The sequence below is a fragment of the Cyprinus carpio genome, chromosome B17, assembly GCF_018340385.1.
Source record: "Cyprinus carpio isolate SPL01 chromosome B17, ASM1834038v1, whole genome shotgun sequence".
NCBI classification, from domain to species: domain Eukaryota; kingdom Metazoa; phylum Chordata; class Actinopteri; order Cypriniformes; family Cyprinidae; genus Cyprinus; species Cyprinus carpio.
The window spans coordinates 2,034,756-2,046,388 of record NC_056613.1 but is presented as its reverse complement, the minus strand read 5'-3'; the positions used below and the strand labels follow the sequence as shown (position 1 = coordinate 2,046,388).

Genomic DNA, 11,633 nt, shown 5'->3' with positions numbered 1-11,633 from the left:
TTGCACCCCAAATCATCACAGACTGTGGAAACTTAACACTGGACTTCAAGCAACTTAGGCTATGAGCTTCTCCACCCTTCCTCCAGACTCCAGGACCTTGGTTTCCAAATGAAATACAAAACTTGCTCTCATCTGAAAAGAGGACTTTGGACCACTGGGCAACAGTCCAGTTCTTCTTCTCCTTAGAAGAGGTAAGACGCCTCTGATGTTGTCTGTGGTTCAGGAGTGGCTTAACAAGAGGAATACGACAACTGTAGCCAAATTCCTTGACACGTCTGTGTGTGGTGGCTCTTGATGCCTTAACCCCAGCCTCAGTCCATTCCTTGTGAAGTTCAGTCAAATTCTTGAATTGATTTTGCTTGACAATCCTCATAAGGCTGCGGTTCTCTCGGTTGGTTGTGCATCTTTTTCTTCCACACTTTGTCCTTCCACTCAACTTTCTGTAAACATGCTTGGATACAGCACTCTGTGAACAGCCTGCTTCTTTGGCAATGAATGTTTGTGGCTTGTGAAGGGTGTCAATGATTGCTTTGTCTTCTGGACAACTGTCAGATCAGCAGTCTTCCCCATGATTGTGTAGCCTAGTGAACCAAACTGAGAGACCATTTTGAAGGCTCAGGAAACATTTGCAGGTGTTTTGAGTTGATTAGCTGGTTGGCATGTCACCATATTCTAATTTGTTGAGATAGTGAATTGGTGGGTTTTTGTTAAATGTGAGAAAAAATCATCACAATTAAAAGAATCAAAGACTTAAACTACTTCAGTCTGTGTGCATTGAATTTATTTAATACACGAGTTTCACAATTTGAGTTGAATTACTGAAATAAATGAACTTTTCCACAACATTCTAATTTATTGAGATGCACCGGTATGTATGATGGTCTGTTTTTCTGTGATTACTCTCTGGAAAAGCTCAGTTCTGCTCTCTACAGGAGAGAAATGGTAAATGCTTTTAAAACAATTAAACAGCCAGATTTTGCTTTATGTAATAAGATAAGTTTTCATGCCAGTTTTCCACTTTGCTGTATTGTAATAAATGCACATTTATTGATTATAAACAAAAAAGGAAATAAAAGATATTTGTCCTCATTTTTTCTCTTTATATATTATTTCTGTATTTATATGTATGGATTTTAGTTGCCATGCCGCATTAAAACTAACATTTATTTAAAATGCATTATTTATATAATATTACACACACACACGCAAACACAAACAAAAAAGTATTTTGAAAGAATAATTGTTTTAACATATAACAGAATTAATTTAGCTTGAGATGGCACATTACAATTGTGTAACTGGCACAATATGATGAGCAATTTTTGTGACCTTTTTTCTCCACAAATGGAAAATAGAAAAGAAGGAAAAGGAAAATCACATGTGGTAATTCTTTGGAATACAACAAAACAAAATGTCAGCATTCTTAGAATGCTGCTTGTCCAAATCAATTAGTGTGCTGTAATCGAATACTGCAGAACAGAATACATAGAATATTTATTCTTCAGAATTCCAATTTAGTTTAATCTGTAACAAATGTCTCAGTGCAGCTGCTTTTAATAAAATGTTAAAAACATCTTTATTATGAAACCAAAGGCCACTTCTGATCAACAATTTGTGTACAAATATCAGAAAGCTAAAGAAACCCACAAAAATACAGTACATAAATAATCATATTACACCATATGGCAAACCAAATATCACTGAATTCAGTGCTGTGCATCTATTTCATTCATTCCCTGATTGCACTGAACTCTTGCGGTGTATTTCAGAGTGCCTGTGCCAGTTCTGTAACAGAAAGAAAACATACCAAAGCGGAGGACCAATTAAAGGAATAATTCACCCAAAAATGAAAAATTGCTGAAAATGTCCTTATCCTCAGGCCATCCAAGATGTAGATGAGATCGTCAGATTTGGAGAAATGTAGCATTGCATCACTTGCTCACCAGTGGATGCTCTGCAGTGAATGGGTGCCGTCAGAATGAGAGTCCAAACAGCTGATAAAAACATCACAATAATCCACAGATAATCCACACCACTCCGGTCCATCAGTTAACGTCCTGTGAAGTGAAATGCTAATTGTTTTTTTTTTTGATGTTATGCAGCTTTTCACTTAATTTATTTTTGATGGGTTGTGTTTTTTGTTTATTACAAATATTTAGGTTTTATCAGTCTGATGAAGAAACTCATCTACATCTTGGATGGCCTGAGGGTGAGTAAATGTTCAGCAAATGTTTATTTTTGGTGAACTATTTCTTTAAGATCAAATACATATCAAAGTGACTGTTTAAATGTTTGTTTTGAATATGATCTGTTCATTATAAAGCGAATATGAACATGTGGTCTCCACTTTCTTGCTCATGAACTGGTTTACACAAATAAAGGGGGTTAGGCAGGATCTTTCCCACTAAAAGTGTGAGAAAATTAAACCTTCACTGTTTTCCATGATTACTTTTCCTAAGAAAAAAAAATTCACAGTAGGCATCACACTTCTAAATAAAACTGAAGGAAATATTTTAAAGTCAAATGAAAGACACACACAATTGTGAATCTCATGAAAACATATCTGGGTCATTTTCACACCAAAAATAAAAGAAAAACAAATATATAAAGAAAATGAGGCCTATTTTAGGACCATTACAACTTTTATTTTGCATTGTGACATTATTTACGAACAATTAATAACGAATTATTCAAAGACAATTAAGCTCATTTACGCCATAATGCAATAAAAAAATATTTTTTTTACAGTAATACAGTAATGAAAACAAAAGGATAGTACAATATTTACTACTGAACAATTTATTTTCTTTCACTTTTTAACTTTACAGAAATAAAAATCGTAGAGATGCAAAATAATGTCGCAATGCAAAAATATGTGAAAACCATATTCCTTATGCAAAACATTCCCTTATTTAATAATCATTTCGGGTAAATATAATGCTAGCATTTCTGAACAGTTTTCGTGAGACTCACTCATACGTGTCCCTCTAATGCCCTGGAAAAACCTCGAGTGTGCTGGGGACGGACGAGACCACGATCAGTGCAGCATTTTGCAGTGGCACCAGGAAATTCAGATACAGTAAATGAGGGAAGGAGGAGCAGCACCTCCCCGAGACAAGGCAACATCACTGTCATTGTGCATAAGTGAACATACAGTAGCAGCCAGACGTCTTCAGTGTCATCAAATCCCTCATGAAACAACTAGAGCTGCTGCATCGGCCTGGAACAGGGCCACTTGTTGGTGTTATTGCAGTTCTCTCATTCAGCATTTCAACAAGAATGCATGACAGCAGAGAGGTGAATCTCACAAAACACATCAAGAATATAATTCATGACAAATAAAAAAAAAAAAAAAAAATTTTTTTGCATAAAAGAAAATGAAGTCTGGTTTTAGGATTTGTTTTTTGCATTTTGACTTTTCATGACAGAAAAAAGTCATTATTATAATGGTAGTATTTGTTATAATAAATCCTTGTTTGTACATTGTTTGTGGCTGTTTATTTTTGTGTTTTGAAAGAAATGTAATAAAAGAAATCTAATGTATTTTTTAAAACTTAAAAAAAGTCCCCAAAATAATTTCAAAATGCAAAACAAAACCAAAACAATAAAACAATGCTCATAAGAAACATGCCTCATTTTTAAAACCTAAAAGTAAAAAAATACAAATAAAATAAATAAATAAATTGAAAGGTAGTGTAACAAATAATTCATCATCATTATTCAATCATTATGGTCCAAAACACATGGTTCATTCAAAAAAAAAAAGGAAAAGAAAAGAAAAGAAAAGAAAAGAAAAAGAAAAATGAAACATGCATTAATTTTTTTTTCATGCAAAAATATGATTTCATGTTTTTTTCTTTCTTTCATTTTAGGGTGAAATATGGCCAGTTAAGGTTTTTGTGAGATTCACCCAGCTGTGCATAAATGTGCTCTTTCAGTTCAAAATGTCACTCTTAAATTGCAAAACTGTGATTCTTGGATTGAAATCAGCTGCTGTAAACAGTTGGACAAAATACAATCAAGTAAAAAAAAAAAAAAAACGCACACCGGCCCTGTCGTGACAGCGTTACTACATGGATTCCTCTGATGACAACAACAATAATAATAATAATAATAATAAGGCAACTGGATTTAGACATCATAGAGAGCTTCCACTACATTTCTCCTTCCTCATCCTCTTCCTCTTTCTCTGGTAGCTGCATCTTGAGCCAGCCTTCGGCAGTGTGGCCGTGCTTCTTCTGGTGCCGTTTGTAATTGTCCCAGTGGCCCGTGGTGTAGCCGCACTCCTGGCACTTGAAGGGCTTCTCGCCGGTGTGCCGCAGCATGTGGCGCTTCAGGTTCATGCTCTGGTTGCAGCTGTAGCTGCACACGCTGCACTGGAAGGGCTTGGCGCCCGAGTGGATGCGCTCGTGCCGCTTGAGATTGGCCAGGTTGCCGCAAGCATAGTCGCAGACGCGGCATTTGTAGGGCTTCTCGCCCGTGTGCACACGGTGGTGCCGCTTGAGGTTGTCGAAGTGGGCGGAGGCGTAATTGCACTGCGGGCACTTGTAGGGCTTCTCGCCGCTGTGAGTCTTCATGTGGCGGGCGAGATGGTTAGGGTACTGTGTGACGAACGGACATGATGTGCACGAGTACAGCTTGTCGCCTTTCTCCGGGCTGCTCGGCGAGCTTTTGGACAGCATGTCTAGTGTGCATTTGCTGCAGATCTGTGCCGTGGCGCCCTCCTCGTCCTCCAGCACTGCTCCGCACACGCGGCACGTGAAGGGGAATAGCAGCTCGGGCAGAGGGTCCGACTCTTTGGCCAAACCCTCGGCGTGCAGCAGGGCGGGGGGGTGGCGGTCCGTTCGCAGGGTGTCGTAGCTTTGGAGGAAGTCAGGGTCGCTGCTGATGTGCAGAGTCAGGTCAGACACCACAGACTCTGAAAGACAAAGGAACAAAAACAAGCTTCCTCTTTACAGTGAATCCAGATTTAGGAAGCCAAGAGTTTCTACTTCCCCTTTGCGCCACGCTTCGCTTCCTCTTTTGGTTTGCAGCACGAAGTGCTTAAAGTGCAGAGCATAAAGTAAATGGAAATACGCAATAGCAAAAAAATGCTTTGTGCTTCCTCGGAATCTGCATTCCTGTTTAGCACTGATAATTAAAATAACTGAATAAAGTCAAGTACAATAACTGCTTCACCTGTGTAGGGTTATGGCATTCATAAATGATTTTACTTCTGTAATATGACACATATATATAAAAAATATAGGTCTGAAATTTACATCCTTTAGGAATCGACTGGATTGTGAAAAAAAATGCTTTTTCCCATGTCTACTCTTATTTGATATTATTGCAATAACTAGTATTTTTGGCATGTGTATGTTTATTATGACAGGACAGTAGAGAGAGGTGACAAGCCAGGATTTAAATTCGAATTTGGGAGAAAATTAAAAGCAAATTTACAACAGTTCTGATAAATTTGTGATTGCAATTTTAAGTGATTTAAAAAAGCTCCAGTTTTGTCATACATGTTTGTAGCGCTGCACAATTTGACCAAGAAAATATGTAATTATATATCAATTTGACTATAATAATATTTATATTATTATCATTGTACTACATAATGAAAAAAAATATATATATATATAATAAAATAAAAAAAGTAAGAAATACTTCTAATAATATAATATCTTGCTGTAAAATTATAGTATTTAAAAAAATCATATAATAGTAATAATAATATTTCACAATACTTATATTTATGGCTTAATTTTATTTCTTAATTTCCAAATGTTAAATCACAATGTGTAAATGAACACTTCATTCTGAAATACAAAGTGCATGTATGTAATTAAATTGCCTCCAATTTTATTTTTATTCTGTGTAATCATGATCTGCATGCTGGTTATTAGTCAACATTAACCATATTACAGATTCTGACTAAAGATTACAAAACAAACATTTTCTTCTTTAGCATAACATTCTGCACAATTTGAAAAGACCCTGTGATGTAAAATGTGTTTCCATTAAAAAATTAATTTGGCCTCCAAACAAACAAACAAATAAATAAATAACACTAGGCTTGATTTGATAATCGCTCTAAAGCTCACCACAATTTTGGTTATATTTCAATTTATCATGCAGCTCTTACATGAAGTGGATTAAACAATTACCTTCCGTGAAGGCTGTCGATTCGTCCTCCTTGTGGCTCATCATGTGTTTCTTTAAGGAGTGGCTGTTGTTGGCTCTGAAGTCGCACTGGCTGCAGTTGAGGTCTTTCTCCTGCGTGTGCATGCGCTGGTGCCTCTTTAGGTTTCCCAGAGAGTTGCATGCAAATGTGCAGAACTCGCATTTGTATGGCTTCTCGCCGGTGTGCGTGCGCACGTGCCGCTGCAGGTTGACCAGCTGGGTGGAGGCGTACGCGCAGTGCTGGCAGCGGTACGGCTTCTCACCGTTGTGCGTTTTCATGTGCCGCTTCAAGTGATTGGAGTAACGCGAGCTGAAGCTGCACAGTTTGCAGGAGTACGTTTTACAAGAGCTTCCATCGAGCGTGGCTCTGCCTCGGTTCACCTTCCCCTGCGCGGTGTCTGTGGGGTGGGCCTCCTCTAGCGGACGGTCCTGCCGGTCTGCGTCTCCACCCTCGGCGCCGCACTGGAGGCAGTAGAGGCCGGCGAGGTCCAGCGCGCCGCTCAGGGGGTCGCCCAGCAGCTGGCCGCACTGCCTGCAGGAGAGGTACGGAGCGAACGCAGCGTCGGGGCCCATTTCCTCCCGCTCGCTCTCCGTGTCTTGGGGGTCCTCGAAGTCGCTCTCCATGCCGAGACGGTTGTAGCTGGAGCAGTCCTCATCGCTGAAGCCGTACACCGGCATTCCCATGTCAGCCGTGACCGAGTCTATCGGGAGATCACAACATGCTCTGTTATAGTTTTTCTTTAAAACCATTTTCTTGACTGTGTTTACATAGGAAGTTGAGGCAAAACATATCAAAGATTTCACGATATTTAAAATAAATAAACAGATACAATACAATACAATAAATAAGGGTCATCAAAAGGTCTCGTATGTTCTCCCAGAAGAAAAATGGCTAAACGTTAGTACACTAGCATATAGATGACCTGACATAGGCCACAAAACCTAATTTTCAATTTAATGCAGTTTTCATTTATCACAAAATCACTGTAAAGCAAGGCCTTAAATTGTTTGGTTTCTGTGGCAAAGATAATATAAATGATTAATAAATAAAAGCAATAATAATAATAATAATAATAATAATAATAGATGCTATTATTATTATTATTACTATTGAAAACAATAAAAGCAATGATAATGTTACTTCTACTACTACTACTATTATTATCATTACTGATATAATATTATAGTGTATACTAATTTTATTACTATTATTAGTATTAATAATAATAATTTATTACTATTAATTACTATACTATTAATTACCATCAAATTAATTACTATTATTGATATAATATTGTAGTGTATGTATATATATATATATATATATATATATATATATATATATATATATATATATATATATATATATATATATATATATATATATATATATATATATATATATATATATATATATATATATACCATCAAATTAATTACTATTATTGATATAATATTGTAGTGTATGAGAGTTTTGGACTTGTAACCAGAAGGTCGCAGGTTTGAGTCTCGGTGCTGGCAGGAGTTGTAGGTAGGTGGGGAGTGAATGAACAGCGCTCTCTTCCACCCTCAATACCCATGGCTGAAGTGCCCTTGAGCAATGCACTGAACCCCCAGTTGCTCCCCGTGCGCTTGATATGGCTGCCCACTGCTCCGGGTGTGTGTTCACGGTGTGTTCACTTCTCACTGCTGTGTGTGTGCACTTGGATGGGTTAAATGCAGAGCACCAATTTCGAGTATGGGTTACCATACTTGACAAATGTCACGACTTTCACTTTCACTTTTTTCACTTTCATATATATATATATATATATATATATATATATATATATATATATATATATATATATATATATATATATAAAATCATCAATATTATTAATAATAATTATTATCATTACTAAAATTATTAATATAAAACAAAGCTAATTGTATCAACTTTTCTACAACAGATTATTATTTTAATATTCTAGTATTATATTAATTATATAATTATTCTTAATATTATTATTATTATCATTATTAATTATTTTAGTATTATTGTTTTATATTATTTTTATAATTATTATTAATATTTTTATTATTATATTTATAAATATTATTCTAACTACTATACAAGATTTTCACAAAATCTAATTAGTAAAGTGTATTTGTATAACAGCTATTCTACAGCAGCTTAAAAAGTGGGTCTAATTTTTAAAGCCTATTAAAATGATCTATCCACAAATGTTTAGCTGAAGTATGGAACAGTACAGCAAAACAATTGTAAACTGACTTTTATTAAAGTTATTATAGTTATTCATATTTATTATAGTTATTCATATTCCATATCACTGACCCGAGTCCCTCTCAAAACCCACGATCCTGTAGTCATTTTCTCCAAAGCCCAGTTCCTGTCCGAGGAGGAAGTCACTCTCCAGGACCAGGTTTTCCTGATTGCTGACTGCCGCCCCATCTTCAGCTCCCACTGCAAACAAACAACATCACAGTCGTATCGTACATCATATAGCAGCAATATATCAGGCTCCTTGTTCTACTGATATCATCATTGGAAATTGAAAGCTATATCTTAAAGGGATACTCCACCCCAAAATGAAAATTTTGTCATTGATCACTTATCCCCATGTCGTTCCAAACCTGTAAAAGCTCCGTTCATCTTCAGAACACAATTACGATATTTTGGATGAAAACCAGGAGGCTTGACACTGTTCCATAGGCTGCCAAATAAATAACAGTGTCAAGGTCCATAAAAGGTATGAAAGTCGTCATCAGAATACTCCATCTGCCATCAGACGTGCAATCTGGGTTATATGAAGTGACGGGAACACTTTTTGTAAGCAAAGAAAACAAAAATAATGAATTTTTTGAATAATTCCTTTGTCAACAGTCTCCTCTGTGTCTCTCCATATCACCGCATGCTGCGTATGATATTCTGTGTCCTCCACGCCACAAGGATGCGCTATTTCTACATGTATTTAGCTTTGATTTGAAATAGCGCATCCTTGTGGCGTGGAGGACACAGAAGAGCATACGCAGCATGCAGTGATATGGAGAGACACAGAGGAGACCGTTGACAAAGGAATTGTTGAATAAAGTCGTTATTTTTGTTTTCTTCGACTAACAAAAAGTGTTCCCGTCGCTTCATATAACCCAGATTGCACGTCTGATGGCAGATGGAGTATTCTGATGATGACTTTCATACCTTTTATGGACCTTGACACTGTTATTTATTTGGCAGTCTATGGGACAGTCACAAGCCTCCCGGTTTTCATCCAAAATATCTTAAATTGTGTTCCGAAGACGAACAAAGCTTTTTCGGGTTTGGTACGACATGGGGTTAAGTGATCAAAGACAAAATTTTCATTTTGGGGTGGAGTATCCCTTTAACATTATATTTTATAGATATTACACATTTTAGAAGAAGCCCTAGATGCAGTGTATCTGATTACAGTTCTCAGTCACATCCAGTAAATGGGTATGAGAGACTTGTACAGCGATAAGACTGACGTTTATCAGCACTGGAGCTCTGGAATGAGGAAAAAAAACCGACAGGAATGAATGAAGGAGGAAGAAACAATGGAGAGAAGGCAGATAAAGGAGGGGGTCGGTCAGAGATGGGTCCCGCAGCAGGAGCAGGGGTCTGTCCTGAGGAAACGCAGCGAGGAAAGAATGACGACAGAAGAGGGGAAGCCGACATGTTTTCACTGTTAACTCAACATTAAACAAGGGCTTGGGAAACTATCATTTAGTCAAACTGTTTCCTCACTTTCCGAACTTATATAAAAGCTCATGAGGAACTAAAAAGAGCTGCTTCCAAATAAAAGGAAAGGTTAGACTTGTGTTTCTCCAACAAAAGCCCACATGATCTTCAAGATTAATTTAGACAGAAAAGGACACAACGTAATAAAGCACGGGAGTGAAAATAAAGTACAGTAGAAATTAATTAAAGGACATGTGACTCAACAATATATCAAGTTTTTATATTTTTATTATTTATTTTAAAAATGATGATGATTGTTATTATTTCGACCAGTCAGTCGTGTGAATACTCTTACAATATAGTGTGAAATATCAAAATATTTCCATATTTGCCCATTTTCTTACTTCCATTTCAACAGAAAAATTATGAAATGAATGAAAAGCAGCGGTCTCATTGCAACACAGAAGAAAAGCAGAAGACACTGCCAAACTTAGAACAACTAACGTTACAGAGAGAGAAATCAGGAGATCTGCAAAACCTAGATCTGACAGACTCCGGATTGGAAAGTTCTCTAAATATGAAATACACGCTGCTGATTTTTAACATTTGAAAATATGATCAAGAGAAGCTAAAATAGACAGAAATGTCTGAATGAGCTCATCAGATAACCAGAGACAGACTGAATGAGGACATTAACAAGCCTTTTATGCTCTTCTTAATAATTAACAGCAGAAATGAACACAATCACACTGATTTTTCAACAATAAAACATAAAAGCAGGCGTTGATGTTAAGAAATAACAGAAGAGAGAGAGTCAAACTGTGAATTGAAGTGAGATAGAAACCCAGACTTACATTTGACAGGCTGTGGGTTAGACTGTTTTCTTCTAGGCATTTTTCTGAATGTGTCTGTTTATAATCAGCAGTTCCCTGTTGAGCTGATCTTCATCATCATCATCTTCCTCTTCCTCATTTTCCTCTTCCTCTCCCGAACAAAGAGTTCCTCAAATCACTCATAAACCCCGAATTAAACACGTTTAATACCGTGTATCTCCAAAAATCATATCCAAACATAAAATAAACGTGAAATTCCCGTTATTACTTCAGCTAGCGTCAGCTAATACTAAACTGCATACATAATTCTTAGACAAAACTGCAGAAACGCTGTCATATACGACGACTATATGACTTTTACATCGCGCAGCTGGCGCCCTGAGTCTGTTATTAATCCACATCTGTGAAAAAAATAAGATATTTCGGATGTAATTTGTGTTTATCTTGTTATCAGTCGCAGACTAACTAGCATGACCAGCTAGCCCCAAAAACAAAACACACAATAAAAGTCCAGTGTTTATAACCACTGGACAGCCAGCAGCGGGGATATCAGCGTCTCTCCATGAGGAATTATTCGTCCGTGTGGATTTTCATCCCTGTAAAGTGTCTCCAAGTGCTGAAGAAGTGAAAGTGTACAAGTTTCATTGCTGCTGGAGTTGTTGTGATGTGAAAGCACAGCACAGGAAGTGATTGAGAGAGTTCAGTTCAGCGTGAAACAGGTAAAAAAGCGACACCTACTGGACCATAACAACCGGAAGCTGCACTTTCAGGACCGCAGTTCTAGGATCCTATTTTTTTTTTTTTTTTTGTAACAGCGCCACCTACCGAATTGTATCATTAAAATGGACACCAACCCCACCCCCTTTTTTTCTTTTCTTCTCTCATTAACTAAAAAGGTCCACACTCCAATACAGTAGGTGGCGATAATGCAC

General features: G+C 36.9%; 1 protein-coding gene across 1 annotated transcript; it reads right to left on the bottom strand.

The window, feature by feature from the left end:
* Positions 1-2,161: 2,161 nt before the first annotated feature.
* LOC109106861 (zinc finger protein 513) lies at positions 2,162-11,407 on the bottom strand. The gene is made up of 4 exons (XM_042743193.1): positions 10,723-11,407; positions 8,507-8,635; positions 6,153-6,869; positions 2,162-4,918 (listed from the first exon to the last, which is right to left on the bottom strand). The coding sequence occupies exons 1-4, from the start codon at positions 10,760-10,762 to the stop codon at positions 4,155-4,157; spliced, it is 1,650 nt and encodes a 549-aa protein (XP_042599127.1). The 5' UTR covers positions 10,763-11,407; the 3' UTR covers positions 2,162-4,154.
* Positions 11,408-11,633: the final 226 nt, after the last annotated feature.

Excerpts from the sequence above, each read along its gene's own strand:
- LOC109106861 (XM_042743193.1), bottom strand. The coding sequence starts at position 10,762 with ATGCCTAGAAGAAAACAGTCTAACCCACAGCCTGTCAAAT. Across the intron at positions 8,636-10,722 it reads TAACCCACAGCCTGTCAAAT|TGGGAGCTGAAGATGGGGCG; the intron begins GTAAGTCTGGGT and ends GTTTGTTTGCAG. Across the intron at positions 6,870-8,506 it reads GGGTTTTGAGAGGGACTCGG|ACTCGGTCACGGCTGACATG; the intron begins GTCAGTGATATG and ends ATCTCCCGATAG.